The sequence below is a fragment of the Podarcis pityusensis genome (genome assembly GCF_964106645.2).
Source record: "Podarcis pityusensis genome assembly, chromosome: 11".
Taxonomy (NCBI): Eukaryota; Metazoa; Chordata; class Lepidosauria; order Squamata; family Lacertidae; genus Podarcis; species Podarcis pityusensis.
This window is the reverse complement of record NC_138036.1, coordinates 17851990-17870476: the sequence shown is the minus strand read 5'-3', so window position 1 is coordinate 17870476 and position 18487 is coordinate 17851990. Positions and strand designations below refer to the sequence as shown.

General features: G+C 43.3%; 1 protein-coding gene across 2 annotated transcripts in view; it reads right to left on the bottom strand.

The window, feature by feature from the left end:
- Positions 1–18487, bottom strand: part of EGFLAM (EGF like, fibronectin type III and laminin G domains) — a 104583-nt gene that overhangs the window by 43581 nt on the left and 42515 nt on the right. For both annotated transcript variants that reach the window (XM_080972398.1, XM_080972399.1), the window contains 3 exons: positions 18290–18425; positions 10515–10681; positions 3191–3306 (listed from right to left, as the gene is read on the bottom strand). In XM_080972398.1, coding sequence (XP_080828524.1) covers positions 3191–3306; positions 10515–10681; positions 18290–18425 — 419 coding nt within the window. The remainder of the gene's footprint in view (positions 1–3190; positions 3307–10514; positions 10682–18289; positions 18426–18487) is intronic.

Here is an 18487-nt window from a genome sequence, read left to right as displayed (position 1 = left end):
GCTAAGCCGCTAATAGGGTTGCTTCGCAAGACGAAAAAACCGCTAGACGAAGACACTCGCGGAACGGATTAATTTTGTCTTGCGAGGCACCACTGTATACTAAATACATTACTTCTGGTAAATGAGCCACCATAGCCACTAGAGGGCCATGAAAATTTGTGTCCTAGGCTTTTTAGACTTGTCTACCCATGTACTATCTGAAACCAAAGGTGTGTATTGGCTGGCAAATGTGATTCCCCCCCGCCCAGCTCTCCTACACCTCTATATCCACTTTCTACAAATCGTGCATAATTTTATACAGCATTATAATGTCCTTCCTTACTCACCTTCTTCTAAACTAAATAACTCCAAATGTCATAACCTTTCCTTGTAGGGGAAGTTGCTCCAGAGACTTGATTTCTTTAGTATCCCTTTCCTGCACTTGTCCCGGCTCTACAATATCCTTTTTGAGATGCAACAAACAAAAATGATACACAGGATTCCTAGTGTGGTCATGCCGTAGACTTGTTGACAGGCCTTGTGATACTGGCATCTTTATTTTAATCTCTTGCCTAATGATACCTGGCATGAAGTCTGTTGTTTCCCCACCACCACAGCTGCCGTACAGCAGGCAAAAAAACACAAAATGATTCCAGTTGATATAAACAAAAAGGGATCGGGGAAGTGCCAAAGGGGTCTCTCCAAAAGGACAATGATTTCACTGAGCTATCCACCACAACCCCATCTTGTTCCTGATTTGTCAAGCCCAGTTGAGACCTCATTTGTTTACATGTGAAATTAAAATATTTTGCCCCGGAGCACATCTCTTTGCACTGACCAAAATGAACCACATTGACCATTTTAATGCCCAGTCATCCGGACTGGAAGGATCCTTTTGAAAAACGTTGTTGTTGTTGTTGTTTGCACGCAAGATGAAGTCAAGAGCCCTAGAGAGCTATGGAGTGGAAAGGGAGCAGTGTTTGCTCAATAACCCTTGTTTAAGCAAGATTAAGGGCAGAATTGGGATGCGGATGGCGCTGTGGTCTAAACCACAGAGCCTAGGGCTTGCTGTTCAGAAGGTCGGTGGTTCGAATCCCTGTGACAGGGTGAGCTCCCGTTGCTCGATCCCTGCTCCTGCCAACCTAGCAGTTTGAAAGCACGTCAAAGTGCAAGTAGATAAATAGGTACCGCTCCAGTGGGAAGGTAAACGGTGTTTCCGTGCGCTGCTCTGGTTCGCCAGAAGCAGCTTAGTCATGCTGGCCACATGACCCGGAAGCTGTACACTGGCTCCCTTGGCCAATAAAGCGAGATGAGCGCCGCAACCCCAGAGTCATCCACGACTGGACCTAATGGTCAGGGGTCCCTTTACCTTTAAGGGTAGAATTGCATCTGCTGCCCCATTGATACATGAGAAGCAGAAAAGCTGGCCAGGATTTAGTCAAACTGAGATCATGGGCCAGTGTGAAGATTATTCATGTTGTATGGCTGGCTGCGCTAGGGTGGCCGTTCTAGAGCATGGGAAGCAGAAAGTCTGGCCCAGCCTTAGTTGAGCTGAGATCATTTACCCGTGTGAAGAAGATACAAGAATTATGGCTAGTGGCTCTCAGCCAGTTTCATGAGTCTCCATATGCCCTGATTAACCTCAAGAATACCAATACCCCAAAATAGTGGAAAACTGTTTCTGCAGGTGTCTTCCCCCTGAATCTAACAGAGAAAAACTGAACTTCTGTGAGAAAAAGAAGGGGCAAGATGAATCAAACCAGTATAACATTTGGATGTGTTGGGGGGGATCAAAATGTGGCTACCCTTCAGCATTTGAGCTCTTCTTCTTCTTCCACTTATTATTGCTTCACTCTGATTTTGCTGGCAGGTTTCTGTTTGTGCTGGGGATTCCTAGAGCTCAGCTTGGCTGTTTGCCTTCTCTTTGCTAGAAGAAGTGATGTCTTGCTTTGAGCATGCTTCACCTCCAGTTTTTGAAGCTGTTCCTGGCTTTCCTTTCTCTCTCTTTCTTTTATTTTGAGCCTGCTGTTTTGAGACAGAAGACTAGTCCCATGAACGGTTTTGGCTAGATACAGTTATACCGGCTTTTATTATCTTTAAAAATCCTTTCCTCTTTGTTTTCCGTATTCCCTTGCAAGGCTAAGACTTCACTATTCCAGTTTTAAAAACGTTACCCCTCTATTTTCACCAGAACTAATTGGGCCACTCCAGATCCTATATACTGGATCCTCCATGCATCTTCCTCAGACTTCCCCCTTTCTCTACATTTTGTGACAAAGATCCATGGTCAGGCAGCTCTACATGTCCTGCAAAAAGCAGGCTCCCCAACTGCAGAGTAGGCTCTTCACAGTCCTTCTGCTGCACTCAAACAGACTCTCCTCCACACACCCAGGGAACACACATTGTGTCTGAAAAAGGATATGGCTTCATGTGATCACACGAGGAATCAAAAGGAGTCAGTGAGACCAAAGCAAATGAAGACATACAGCGGGGTGGGAAAATTCAGGCCAGGAGACAAATACGTCTCTCTTATCTGTCTCTTGGAACTGCTGCCCCATCCCTTAACAGCACCCTTCTCGAGTGCTTTTGCATGGAAGGAATGTGCCTCTGCATTGTAATACAGTGGTACCTCGGGTTAAGTACTTAATTCATTCCGGAGGTCCATTCTTAACCTGAAACTGTTCTTAACCTGAAGCACCACTTTAGCTAACGGGGCCTCCTGCTGCCGCCACGCCCCTGGAGCACGATTTGTGTTCTCATCCTGAAGCAAAGTTCTTAACCCGAGGTAATATTTCTGGGTTAGCAGAGTCTGTAACCTGAAGCGTATGTAACCCGGGGCACCCCTGTAATGCATTTTGTTGCCTGGATGGAGAATGGAGGCCGTTATGTGTATGTTAAAAACCTCTGGCTTTTACATGGCCAGCATGCAGCAACCGACAAAACAAAGACAAGAATCTTTGACCCACCCACTTTTGCCTCTGGCCATGCCCACCAGTGGCATGTGGCCCACAGAAGGTTGTCCCTTGGGAGAATGCGGACCTCGGGACAAAAAAGGCTCCTCACCCCCAACATACAGAGAAAGGCGTATTATGTCATCGGAATGTCCATGAGCTTATACATTTTTACCTATATTTTTCAGACCTAAACACTGTAACCTCCCCCAAAAATATTTTGAGGGACCTAAACACCAGAGTGGCACTTTTAGCTTTACCTCGTCAATGTAAATATCGTAGTCTGAATCATCAAGGTCAGCTCCTTCGTCGTCTCCAAGTCCAGATTCTGTAATGTAACGAGGACCGTAGCTTCCACTCCCTAACTCTTCCAGGTCTGCAAGGATAAAGTTGGTATAGTCACCTACACATATTGTGTCAGTCACATGGTATACGTAAAATAGAACAGTGTGGTTAAAGGGTCCTAAAGACAGGGCGAAACTAGGCTTTATTTCATCCAGGTCAAAGACCCAGTTTGGCGCGCGCGCACACACCCTTGCATTTGCATACACACAAACACAGGCTGGGAGCCTCAATAGCGTCCCTCTGGAGGTTTCACTCGGGGCAAACAACCCCCCTCCCCAGTTGTTGCAGCTCTGCTGAAGGCTGCCTAATTTCTACTCAAATGTCCTTAAATACCAGGCCTTTGCTCCTTGAAGAGAACATCAAGTGAAGGTAGAGCCCAGCAAGACAGCCTTAGCTCACAGGGGAATATTTCACTTTTGGATATTGATAGAACAGCCTAAAATGTCTCATTTCTTTCCGCAAGTCAAAATCCTGATGATTTTTTTCAGGAACAGGAAATTTATTCATTTCGTTCATTTTTTTGATAACCAAGTACCTGTGCACAAAGCATTTCTAGATGTTAACATTTCACTCTCTTACATATGGCTGCATTAATTCTGCTTTTTACAACTTTTATCTCTTTAGCCGCCTTTTGATCCTTTATTGTACTGTTATATTTTCAGTTGTGTTTTTACTTGTGGGCTTTCAATTACATTTAAGAAAAGCGGTACATTAAAAAACAACAACCAGAAACGGACCTCCGGAATGAATTAAGTTCGTAACCAGAGGTACCACTGTACTCAGTTTTATTATAATGATGATAATAATACTATTTTAGACCAATGTAAGTTGGAAAACATGGACCCACAGTCAGAAATCATTTTCATCTTACTTCTCCAAGCCTGCGAAAAATGTTTCAGCTGCAAAGAATACATCAACTCTTTATGTTGTTAGCTGAAGAGATATTTTTTTAAAGGCAAGCAATGACGCAGCTGGTAAGTGTCATGGCCATGTCTCCTCCTATTTTGGTGTCTTCACACATGAAGATGAAGCTATCTAACCCCCCGCAGTGTTTTCAGCTCTTTGTGTTCTCTCATTTCCTCTGTCGGATCATGTCATGCAACGCAACAGTGCCATAAAATAGCACTGTCTCTGTAAGAAAGCAGGGATATTTGTAAAAGGCTCTACTATTATTCCTAGAGCAAGAATGAGATGAAGTTTTATGCAACTGATGGAAGAGCTTACTAGATCATAATGGGCAACTGATCAGTTAACTGTTAAAGGAATGGTGATTCCTGAAATCCAAAAAAAGTGGGCGACAGCTGTTAAGGGCATGCAGTACTTCATTTACAAAGTCTTGCTCTTGCAATGACCCGACACCAACTTAAGATGTCCTACCATCCTTGTAATCCTGAGCCCGTAATTAATTGAAAGCCCTGCAGGGGAGACATTGAGAAAGGAAGCCTCTCTCCAAATAATCAAGGATTAGGTTATAGCAAATCAACCCTGTTAAAATAAACAGGGAGCTGAAAAAACCTCGTGCTGATGCTAATTAGGTGGCAACTGAGTATTGATCAACAGCTTACAATGCCTTTTCATGAAGAGGCCAATGTCACAAGCTTACACCACTTACGTCTGGGAAATGATTGCATTTTAAGTCTTCACAAGGTAGCTTTGCTTAATGGCTAAAACTAAGCAGAAAGACCAGCCTCTTCTACTCCAGTTGATGGGTAATTTACTGGCCTTGACAGTGGGGAAGAAGCCAGATGTCCTGCTCTGCTATGTGAACTGCTCAGAGGACACAGAATCATAATCATAATCATAATTTATTATTTAATACCCCACCCATCTGGCTGGGCTTCCCCAGCCACTCTGGGCAGCTTCCAACAAAAGATTAAAAATGCATTAAAACCTCAGTCATTTTAAACTTCCCTAAACAGGGCTGCCTTCAGATGTCTTCTAAATGTCATATAGTTGTTTATTTCTTCGACATCTGATGGGAGGGCATTCCACAGGGCAGGCGCCACTACCAAGAAGGCCCTCTGACTGGTTCCCTGTAATTTGGCTTCTCGCAGTGAGGGAACCGCCAGAAGGCCCTCGGCACTGGACCTCAGTGTCCGGGCAGAACGATGGGGGTGGAGACGCTCCTTCAGGTATACTGAACTGAGGCCATTTAGGGCTTTAAAGGTCAGCACCAACGCTTTGAATTGTGCTCAGAAACATACTGGGAGCCAATGTAGATCTTTCAAGACCGGTGTCATGTGGTCTCAGCGGCTGCTCCCAGTCACCAGTCTAGCGGCCACATTCTGGATTAGTTGTAGTTTCCGGCTCACCTTGAAGCCGCACATAGAGCGCATTGCAGTAGTCCAAGCGAGAGATAACCAGAGCATGCACCACTCTGGCGAGGCAGTCCACGGGCAGGTAGGGTCTCAGCCTGCATACCAGATGGAGCTGGTAAACAGCTGCCTTGGACACAGAATTGACCTCCGCCTCCCGACTTCCAGGCTGCAGACCAGGTCCTTCATAGAATTGTTGGAAGGGGTTGGAAGGCTCCACCTAGTCCAACTCATTGCAATGCAGCTGTCCCATATGGGGATCAATCCTGCAACCATGGCATTATCAGCACCATGCTCTAACCAAGTGAGATATCTGGTAATGATTAAGTTAAATGTCAAAAAACCAAACAACCACCACCAAATACTGCTTACCCCACCAAAACAAAAGCAGAGGCTAGGGGCTTGTACACTGCAAAGACCTCTGGGCAAATGCAGTGGACAGAGATATGTTGCACAAACACACATAGTCCCTGAAGGCCAAGCTATCTAGAATCAGCGACCAAAGGCAGCTTCTTCCTTCCTTATAATCAAGTTTCCATGAGCTGCTTGTTACTATTCCCTATAAGAGTGAATGGCAACTATTCCTCTCTAGAAAGTAAATGTATGGATGAACATGGAGATATGACTCAGAACGAGTTAAATGCCCCTCCTGCACACAGTGACTTTGTGATTCCAGCCTTTGAGAATAAAACCTGTTTCTCCATAGGCCCAAGTGGCTTATCTCTAAGTTACACAAGCAAGGGTAAAATGGTCAGAAGGTTGCACACTTGGGCCCAGGCTACCTGAGAGATTGTCTCTCCCTGTTCACACCTGCCCGGGTGCTAGGATCCTCAGTTGAGAACGGGGCTGCTTTCACATTATGGAACTCTCTCCCAGGAGAAATAAGATTGACTCCCTTTTTGCTATCCTTTCGCTATCCTGTTCAGGTCTTTAAAAACTAAGGAGCAGACAATGTTGATCACTGGGCTGCTGTCAGGGCAAAAAAGTATTTTACTTGCAGGTTTTGGTGTATTCTAGCTATTGTTCTGAGCTAGTTTGCTCTCATTACTTTGTGTTTTAGAATGCTATTTTTAAATGTTGGAAGCCACCCTGAATCCCAACTGGGGAGACAATAATAAATATCTAACAGAAGAAATAAATATATGAATAAATATGCCTGTGATACGTCCAAGAGATGCCAGTGCATTTTGGCTCCCCACCGACAGCAGCTGCCTAAAATTAAGCTCAGGTGTGATGAAAGAATGTAAGTCTGGAGAAGCAGGGGAATGACAGGCTGATGCTACTTCATAAGCATCAAAAGAAGCTGAGGAAGGGCCAAGCAAAGAGAAACAGCCTGGGTGCAAGAGGAGAAGCAAAAACAAAACAAAACAAAAAACCAACCTGGAAAAAGAAGATTGTAATAATTGTTGGTTGGCTTTTAGAAAAGGATAGGGAACGACAGGTTGTCCTCAATCTTCCTCCATGATGAATCAGGGGGCTTAGATCCAAGAGCAGAGACCAAGAGTGGCTACAAGCCCTGTTTCTTAACATGGGAGGGAACTGAGAATACTCAGAGGTTGTGGTCCTGTGAAGAACACCACAACACTCCATTCTCTCCCCCACCACACACACAACAAAGCAATCTAGATATTCAGGCAGCTTCTTGCATAGTCAGATTACATGGTTCAAGATAGCTCTGGGCCCAGATTGCAGATTGATGGGAGAGATCTGGCAGGTTCCCTCTAGTTCAGGCACCCCCAAACTCGGCCCTCCAGATGTTTTGGGACTACAACTCCCATCATCCCTAGCTGACAGGACCAGTGGTCAGGGATGATGGGAATTGTAGTCCCAAAATATCTGGAGGGCCAAGTTTGGGGGTGCTTGCTCTAGTTCATGGGCCGCCACTATACGAGCACCTAACATAAAGTGGCTTTTTATATATCATACATATCAATATTATTGTTGTTATACAGTGGTACCTCGGGTTAAGTACTTAATTCGTTCTAGAGGTCCATACTTAACCTGAAACTGTTCTTAACCTGAAGCACCACTTTAGCTAATGGGGCCTCCTGCTGCTGCCGAAGCACATTTTCTGTTCTCATCCTGAAGCAAAGTTCTTAACCTGAAGCAATATTTGTGGGTTAGCGGAGTCTGTAACCTGAAGCGTATGTAACCTGAAGCGTATGTAACCCAAGGTACCACTGTACAGCATTATTATTGTTATTGTGATAAGCTATAACTGAGCTTCTGTGTTAAGAGGAGCCAATCATACCCAAAACAGCAGAGGAAAAGACATCTATCTTTGGATACAGAAGGATCTGAAAAATTTATGTCTAAAGATAAACAGGATGTGGGAAGAGCGTGTGTCCAGCAACAAAGACAGATGACCTTCCGTGAGGAATTCCAGACTACAAATTCCATAGAGCAGATTGCACCTGGAAGAGGTTTCCATAAACATTCTGTTTAGAAGTTAAATTTAAACCCAAGAAACTTCAACGGGTATCATAATTCTAAAGATTCTGAACAAATTGCAATGAAGTTGTCCCACTGGGACCAAGGAATGAAGGCCAAGACCACAGGAGATGAAAGAGGCTGGCATGAAAAGGAAGTTTGGATTAAAAAATAGCACTGCTAACAAAACCCACCCCAACAGAATTCAGGTTTAACATTTCAAGTCTGATAATTCAGAATACTGCTCTCTTTCCCAAACCCACCATGGTTTTTAATGAATCCTTCTGCTCAGCTTCATCCTGAACCTGCGGCCAGTTTTCATTTTTGTCCACACACAGGATGGTACCCCCGTCAAAACTCCCCACTCCTCCATGAACTTCTCTGTGTTTTGATGCCATTACGTCAGGGCTGGCCCTAGCTATTTCCTGCCTGCAATGAAGGACAAGATGGCGGCTCCCCTGGTTCCATATCTGTAAACCATTTAAAGCACTCTGACACCACTTTAACAGCCATGGCTTCCCCCAAAGAGTCCTGGAAGCTAAGGGTGATGACCTCACAGATCTGTACTTCTCAGCACCCTCAACAAATTGCAGTTCCCAGGTTTCTTCATGACTAATAAAATGGTATAAGAGTGTTTTAAATGTACAGTGGAATCTCAGTTTGCAAACACCTCTGTTGTTGTACATTTCGGTTCTCAAATGCCGAAAACCTGGAAGTACAGTGGTACCTCGGGTTAAGTGCTTAATTCGTTCCGGAGGTCCGTTCTTAACCTGAAACTATTCTTAACCTGAAGCACCACTTTAGCTAATGGGGCCTCCTGCTGTCGCTGCACTGCCGGAGCACGATTTCTGTTCTTATCCTGAAGCAAAGTTCTTAACCTGAAGCACTATTTCTGGGTTAGCAGAGTCTGTAACCTGAAGCATATGTAACCTGAAGCATATGCAACCCGAGGTACCACAGTAAATGTTCCCGTTTTCAAACGTATTTCGGAACCCAAACATGCAACACGGCTTCCGCTGAGTGCAAGCAGCTCTTAAAACCAATGGAAAGCTGTGCCTCGGTTTTTGAACGTTTCGGAAGTCGGATGGGCTTCCAGAACGGATTTCGTTCAAGAACTGAGGTACTACTGTATAGGGCAGATGTGACCTCACTTCCTACACAGGTGATGGGACAGCATCTTTTGCTGCATACCAGCTATCAGTGCACAGGGTGAGCCACATGACACACACCGTTCTGTTCTCCAACCCTTCTCCCTGCCTGCAGAATCTGCCACTTGAAGAGCCTGGGTCCCTTTGTCTAATGGTAGGGCTGGCCATGCACTACAGTCGACTTTTCTCACACCAAACAAAGACAGCCAGTGACGTGAAGTGGGGTAGGGAAACAACCAGAATAGAGTCATCAGGGGGACCCGGGGTAAGCTGTACAAGAATGGACTGCTGGTTCAGGGACGCGGGTGGCGCTGTGGGTTAAACCACAGAGCCTAGGACTTGCTGATCAGAAGGTTGGCGGTTTGAATCCCCGCGACGGGGTGAGCTCCCGTTGCTCAGTCCCTGCTCCTGCCAACCTAGCAGTTCAAAAGCACGTCAAAGTACAAGTAGATAAATAGGTACCACTCTGGCAGGAAGGTAAACGGCGATTCCGTGCGCTGCTCTGGTTCGCCAGAAGTGGCTTAGTCATGCTGGCCACATGACCCGGAAGCTGTACGCCGGCTCCCTCAGCCAATAAAGCGAGATGAGCGCCGCAACCCCAGAGTCGGCCACGACTGGACCTAATGGTCAGGGGTCCCTTTACCTTTACCTTAGCTATACTTCACATAGCTTTTATTTCTGCTCTTGCATCCTCAAAGAGCGCGGGGGGTTTCAAAATTCAAGGCATGCAGGCAGGATAGCCAAAGGCTGAAGAGACGACAACCCTCACACACACACGCACAACAACAACAATAAAAGAGTCCAATGTTCACTCCACAACATCTGATCCAAAAACGGACGCAAACTGGCTCATCCCATTACCTGCCCCTCAGTCAGTGCTCCAAGTTGTGCAAGCACCTCCAACCTTCTATCACAGCATCACAGATTTACTTTGGTCTTTTTCTGTAGTCGTTTTTAAATTGTGCACGCAATATATACAATTCCGTTTTAAAGAACTGCAGGAGAAAGTGAATAACAGGGCTGTCTGTGTTTCTTCTCCCTAAGATGCTTGCTTATCAATTCCGTATGTAGCTGCTATAAAACAAAAAAATGAGAATTCTGTGGTTGCAAGGGAGAAGCATGAGGCTGTTTTTTAGCCTGGGGCTTCCTTTAATTGCACCCATGGCTTGACTTTTACAGAATTCTGGAAGCTGCTAACCTCCAGGTAGTCGGCGAGGCCAGATTCAGGGAGCAAAGGAACAGGGAAGAAGGGAGTGTTTAAAAAATACCATCAGTGGCTAAAGAGAGTTCTCCGCCACCGTGAATATTTTAAGTGCCAAACAATCAAAGAAGGATATTCTACTCACTGAACATTCTGATAGCGTCACTGGGAGCACTAGGCAGGCTGGATCCATATGAATTTGACGCTCGGACTGCAAACTGGTACTTGTTGTTTGGAGTGAGACCCTTCAGAACCATGGAGTCCATTTGGATCTGCTCTCTAATTACTGTCCAATTGGCGTCGAGATCAGGTCTGATTAGGATGAGCAAAGAAGACACAAGGTATAATTCAAATCAGCCAAGTCTATCAGCTGAAGCCAAATATTTGCAAATGTTAAGAGATTTACCGAACTTGTCATTCTAACTGGAATTACAGCTATGAAATTTGACTGCTGTAAATGTACTGGTGTCTCCTGGATGCTCTGATATTAAGTAAACACCACACATTAAATCCCACAAGCAATTCCATTACCATTTCATGTCAAAAAAGGAAAAAAAACCCAGACAGTGAACATTTCCTATAAGCTACCAAATATGATTGTAAAATACTGCATACCATTGCATGCCACCTATGCCAAATATGAAATACTGAAATCAAACATGGGATATTTTTTGTACCCAGGTTCAAAATGTAAAAATGATCCGCTGTGACTTATGATACAGGCGTGTACAGTATTGATTTAGCTATGACTGTATCTACAGAAATATACTTTGATCCATTCTGCCTACCAGAACAGAAATGTTGTACTTGCCAGTGAATGTCTGCTCTTCTCAAAGAAAGGAGGATAGCTAGCATGGGGATTAGGGTCCTTGGGACTTGGAAACAGCCTCCAGCTGCTCTGTAAAGAGGAGAGGGACCTCTCTCAACTCCCAGACCCTTCACTCCAATGAGAAATGTCAAAATAAGGGAACTCTAAAAATGAACAAATTCCTACCATGGAGGCAAAAAGATTAAGAACAACCTCCAAGGGATGCCATTGCAAAGTTGTGCAGCTCACAGTCACATAACCTTAGAACTAAGAATGCTGAGGTTGCCAGGGAGAGTCTCTTTCATCCATCACATGCCTGGGTGAACAGGAACGCTTTTAACTTTCTCCTGAATGTCAATAGTGTGCAAAAGAGGGATGCACACACCTTGCCAGGGAGGGCATGCCACTAATGGGGAGCCATCACTAAGAAGGTCAATACCAAGTGGGATATTCCCAGGAAGAAACAGAAGTGAAACTACACAGAGAAATTGTGTAATTAGGTGTCAACTAATAAATACATACTAAGTAAAGAAGGCTGGAACATTATTTTAATATAGGAACACAGCAGAGAGACAAAGATGGAAAGACTTATTATTATTTAACATGGAGGAATGATTGTTGAAGTTATTGGAGACAAAGTTGATTGGTTAGAGAAAATTATTGCTGACATTTATTAATAATAATTAGAGAAGCCCTCTTGGACTTTTTGTTTAAAAAGGAAAATGAATTAATCAATTTAGGTTGAAGACTGGGAAAATATTGCCTAACAGAAAGTAGATCAGGTAGGTGTCATTCTAGAGCAGGGGTCAGCAACCTGCGGCCCATGGGCCACAAGTGGCCAACAGAGGTTGTTTAAATGGCCTACGAGCCGTCCCTGAACCAAGCCTCCCACTCGGTGAGTCCCCACGCACTGTGCTAAACCAGCGCAGCACGGAGCGGGGACTCGCTTCCGGGACACCGGAAATCGTGTCTGCACAGACACGATCCAGCCCACGGAGCGATGTCCGCAGGAGTGAACCGGCCCAAGCGAGGTAAACCTTGCCAACCCCTGTTCTAGAGTGAATATTTTGAATCATTTCTTTTATGTGACAAACAGATGGAAAACTGGAAGTCCCTTTTTGTTTTTCTTCTTATCTTCACTTTCCTTTTTGATTTGAATATTTTTATTTTCCTTTGGTGGCTTATTTTCTCTTTCTCTCCTTGCTTTTGCTTTCATTTAGATCGGTTCCTTTTCTTTTATTGTATCGTGAAAAAGCTTTAATAAAATTTTATTTAAAAAAGCAGCAGCTGGGAGATGTTAATGGGAGAAATAAAGGAGGACTGGCATGTCAGGAACCCAGCTACAATGCTGGAGGGGTTATACTGTCTTCTATGGGGCATCTCCCACACTTTTATGGGGCGGGGAGGCAAGCAGGAGAGCACCCCACATCATCCCACTGAAGTCTTTCCAGTTGAAGTGCCTGAAAATAACAAGGACTGAAATGACATCTAAAGGGAAAATAAAGCTGTTGTCCACCCCATATCCTTGTAATATTTATGGCAGGAAATAACCTCCAAGGTTCAGATCTACTATTGTTTATATGCAGAACTAGTTGCAAACAACTCTGGCAATATTCTAATGAAAACAGCAGTCCAAGGCAGGCAGGCTGTGTATTCCTTATTTATTTGGAGCCTAGCAAGGGCTGCCAAAATTCTTTTATCAGCCAGTATCACTCGAGGGTCACTTCAGTTGAGCAAGAAGGGTGGACACAATTTGGAACTGTTTTCTTTCAGCTTGGTCAGTACTCTGTGAACTGGAGAAACCAAATTCTCTGGTCACAGGAGACCAAAGAAAAAACCTCCAAACAACAGCCCAAGGAAGGATGACTCACCTCTAAAATATTGTCTTGTCTTAAACCTCTGTGCCGGTTCTAAGAAAATAAATTTTCTCCAGACATGTTGCTTCCCCCATGCTAAGAAGAAAAAGATGGCCTAATGATGTGCACCTACCTGAATATTCAACTTTTAATTTTTATACAAACTGAGGGCCTCCACCATTTTTACTAATTAAGAGCATCTGTTCACTTTTCTTTGTTTAACAGCAGTCTTCGTTTTTATAGGTGGATGGTTTCCCCCCCCCCCACTCTTTAATACAGCTTCTTCTTAAAATGGCATTCTACATACAATGCCAACTGCTCATGGGACAGGAAACAGATATCGGAAGGCAATCTGTGGTCATTTACACACTAAACCGTTGGGGGCGCAAAAATGTAGTTTTTCTCAATCCAGAATCGTTCACATTTATAATCAATGTGCTGATTCCAATCTAGATCCAGCTGTCCACAAGGGTTGGCCTGGCTACTTGATACATGTTTCAACACTCTCCTCTTCATTAGGTTATCCATGCCTATTTCTCCTTGCACATGCAAAGAGGAAGCGGTGATGGCAATCTTGGTATATGGCCACCCATGTCATTGGGCTGCTGTGAATACAACTCCCATTGCCGGGAACTCCTATATCATTTTTCATCTGTTCTCAAATGGGCACACTGTGAAGTAATGCAAATCAATCGCCCATCAGCTTTTGCTTTCAGAATGAAGCCAGTTTCTCATAAGGTGCTTTTGGGGGGCAAAAACTATGCAGTTGATCTAGATTGTCTGCGGACCACATAGAAAATACAAGTACAGTGGTACCTTGGTTTAAGAACAGCTTAGCTTATGAACAACTTGGATTAAGAACGCTGCAAACCTGGAAGTAGGTGTTTTGGTTTGTAAACTTTGCCTTGGAAGCGGAACATGTTCTGCTTCCTGTTGAGCGTGTTTCATTTTTAAATTGAGTCCCCTGCTGCTATGGGAAAGCATGCCTTGGTTTTAAAACGCTTTGATGTAAGAACAGACTTCCGGAATGGATTAAGTTCGTAAACCAAGGTACCACTGTATGTGGCTTACTTTGATTTTAGAATAAAATGTGTGGGAGCAGCCTCATTTTAAGCTGCTGTTTGATCTCTCTCTCTCTCTCTATATATATATATGCACCAAACAGCCTATAAAGCTTTAAGGCCAAAATACTATAATATAGCATCTTAAGACGCCCCAGTGAACAAATCATCCAGAAGGCTTTGAGGAACAATTTTGGCTCTCAAATGGCCTTGATAGAAATTCTGTAACAGTGTTGAAGCGCCAACTACAAATATATGAACTACTACCAACCAAGCACCTGCAGGTGTATCTGGGAGGAGAATTTTATCTCGTACCATTTTATCTTACACGTACCATCTGCTTTTTCCCTTTACAACCATTCCTTCTGATTAATGTCCAACTGAATTTGGAAAGAGGTTCTTTTTTTCCCCCTGATGCAAAAGTGCAATGTTTAGACTTCTTTTTTCTGGAAATGTGGGAGAATAATTTCCCTGTAAAAACATCTGCTAGCAATCTGAAATATATAATTCTCAAGTCCATAATGCAGGGCTTACGCTTAGCTGAACCAACAAGCTCAGTTTGGGGAGGGCCCTGTTCTTGCACTTCTATGAATCCTAGTAATTAGTTAAATGCCAGTAACGGTGAATTCACAATTATGAAAAATACACTGCCTATGGTGTAATTCACAGAATGTTACAAATTACACATTCCCATATTTTATTAGACCTGTTTCTCCAAAGCTGGGCAAGGAAGATGGAAATTATGCTAACAATGTCAGCATCCATCTCATCTTATACAGTTTCCTTTCGTTTTCATCAATCTTCATATAGCTTAGAGTACATATGTACACTTTAGCCCTCGTCTTATTTGTCTTCCCAGACAGTCAGTAGGGTATAGTATTTTCTGAACAAAGACCAAAAGTGGAAAAAATCCTGGCTTTACAGGGTGTGATCCCAGACTTCCAAAGCCTAATTATGATATCCTGTCTCTGCTGCTTTACGAGGGTACAGTTCTAAACCTAGAAGTCCAATTAAGTTCAGCAGAACTTGCTACAGTAGACATGTATAAGGTTGCACTACACATAAAAGAAATCTAAAATGCATATGTAGCAAAAAAAGCACATATACTACCACAGTCATGAATGCACATGTGTCTACTACGTCTTCTTCTTTGGCAATCACTCATATTTGGGTAAAATTGTCTTCCATAAACATGGTTTTAACAATGAGTCCGTAAGTGACTGTGGAGGCCAATTCTGGATCCACACGTCCTTCCACAGTGGGGTCATAGGTTTCTGGGTGGGAGTTGATCACGGTGAAGGTTTGCCAAGTGTGCCTTCCTCTTAGCACATTTCTCCTTCTCGTCCTGAGTTCAAGCGTCTTCAAAGCCCATGACACCTTTGGTAAAGGCTGTTCTCCAACTGGAGCACTCGCAAGCCAGTGTTTCCTAGTTGTCAGTGTTTGTGCTACTTTTTTTTTCTTGTATTGAGAGAGTCCTTAAACCTCTTTTGTTGACCACCAGCATTACGCTTTCCATTTTTAAGTTCAGAATAGAGGAGTTGCTTTGGAAGACAATAATCAGGCACCTGCACATCATGACCAGTCCAACGAAGTTGATGTTGAAGAATCATTGATTCAGTGATCTTTGCTTCTTCCAGTACACTGGCATTAGTTCGCCTGTCCTCCCAGGTGATGTGTACAAATTTTCAGAGACACTGTTGATGGAATCTTTCGAGGCGTTGGAGATGGCATTTAGAAGTGGTTCATGTTTCACAAGCGTACAGTAAGGTTGGTAGTATAATAGCTTTGTAAACAAGCATTTTGGTTTCCCTGTGAATGTCCCGATCCTCAAACATGTGTCTACATTACAACCAAGCTGTATATAAATCTTGTGAAATAAAAATAAATTACAAATCATGCAGCTCTACATAAGGATCTGTTTGCATATGCTCCCTATCAATGGACATGAAACACTTGCATGCTTAGGATTTTCATATGTACATCAGAATGGACATGAAACTGCAGAAGATGCAAATGTTTCCAGACCTTATTCTAATAGAGAAAATTTCAGAACCTCTCTCTCTCTCTCACACACACACACACACACACACACACTCCTTCATCTCCCACCATCCTGTCCATATCCCATTCTATGGCTACTTAACTGTCTCTTTGTCTCAGCCATTATGTGCCTTGTGTTTTTAAAAGGGGGGTTTCAGGACAACTGATTTAATGTTACAGCACACAATGAATTTCTGGATGGCAGGATAACCATTTGGGGGGTCAAAGATACAGGATCCACATGAAATCCAGTCTAATCCCTACAGACCACCAAAAGCCATGAGTTGCACAACAGAATAATGTCAGTGCAGTAAAACACGTTTAATTTACAGTTTCTTGGCTTCCAAATCAGGATGCAGTCTTGGGTCATGGGAAAATACAAGTTTCAGAACGGGGTTACATACACACAGGGAAAATTTGGAAACCACTTAGATAAAGTCATTTGCAGAACTAAAATGTCTTAAGCTGATTAGAATATATCTGAGTTGATAGCAGAGAAAACTGCGCAAAAGCACCAAAACTCCTCTTAGGAACACAACGGGGACAAGCATTTAGAAGTGATTTACTAGCATTCTGGGTGGTACACATAATAAACAAAAAATAAATAAATAAAAACAAGTTAATTCAAATTGAGAATATTTAATTTACTTTAAGATGGCAGCTGTCTTACATAAATAAACCAAGAATGAAATACATAGAGAGATATATAGATAGATATCTTCAACATGAATGGCTCGTGGATATAGCAAAATGGTTAGGACATTTCCAAAATGGATAGAAAGCTGAAATTTGTCCAAGGTTACCTAATTACTATGTAAGTCTGAACCTTGGATATTTTTGCATCTAATAGTCAAATGCACAATAACAGCCAGCACTTTGGTAGGGAACAAGACAATATCGATATACAATGGAATACAGGTGTATATGTGGGGGAGTTTCCTGTTTCGCACAGCTGATTGATGCTCAGACTGGGAGGTGACCTGCAGTGGCAGCCAGGAACATGAGTCGGAAACAAGATAGTCTCATGTAAGATATAATGGAAGTGCGTAGGAGCGCCTTTCCACCAAACACCTTCAAGAATCGGTCTAACAGATTTTTACTTTTCATAGCCAATGGCCATTATACCTTTAACAATCGTCACAACGGGAGAAGAAACATCTCCATCAGTGACCACAAATATATGTCTTGCAGAAGGCAAGCTGCCTTGACTAGTATTTAGCACCATATGCATTCAGGTAAATCATGTAATGAAATGCGTTAGTCGCATTTCTAAGCAAAACATTATTATGATGGCTTTGAGCATTTCACATTTTCCTGGAAATGCAAGATCACCGTGACCCAGACAACAATTTGCAAACAAACATAAAATGGCTATCCTGAAGATGGTTAACAATACACAAAATAAATCACATTCATGATAAGCACAGCTGTTGTCCATCTGTGTTCACCAAATGCTCCACACCTGCTCAACCGACTTGCATAAACAAGGTGTCAAGGCAATCATCTGTATATTGAACTTAACAAAATGTACCCATTCACTCTGTGGGCTATGACTCCACTTCCTGCTCATTTCCAGTATGACATCTAAACAGGTGAGCTTGCTGATGCTCACAGGTGAATGCAATAATATGAAACACCTATTTCAAACAACTAGAACATGGAGTTATATATCCCTAAACTCACAGCCACTGAAAGATGGGAGAAATAACATGTTTTTGCAAAGCTTTGGAAGGATGCTGAGTTTTCCAGGAGTCTCCAGAGGAAAAGGAGTTGTAGAGAGCAACAGAAATGGCTGCTGGTCCTGATGGCTATAAATTACCTCCATTATCAGAGGCAATATGCCTCTGGTCTTGCTTGCAGGCTTACCATAGGCCCCTGGCTGGTCAGTCCAGAAGGCTGGACTAGATGAGCCTTTGGTGTGATCCAGCAGGACTCTGATTATGCCCTCTGTATGTTCTCGCTGTCCAAAGAGGAGCACATGAAAAGCATCAATAGGACATAAGAAGGGAAGGAGCTTTCTTTGGGACCAAGCCATTTGAATGAATGAATAAATGAGAACCAACTTCCACCTAGAATAAAGATACCAGTCTGAAATAGATTTCAACCCGTGTGAGCCAAGAGTGTACACAAATGTGAATCCTATAAGCAAAATCACCTTATGAATTCCACTGTGTAGTACTGAATTGGGGAACTTCCTTCACTGGGTCCTGGTTTCCACGACAGAGCAACTTCTGAGTCAGAAACGACCAGCACTTGAGGCTGGTATGGTGGATCTGGAGGCATGCATTTATCTAAAACAGAAGAAGAGCATGTGTCTGCCAATCGTACCATGTCATCGGTCACTTTGGAGAAT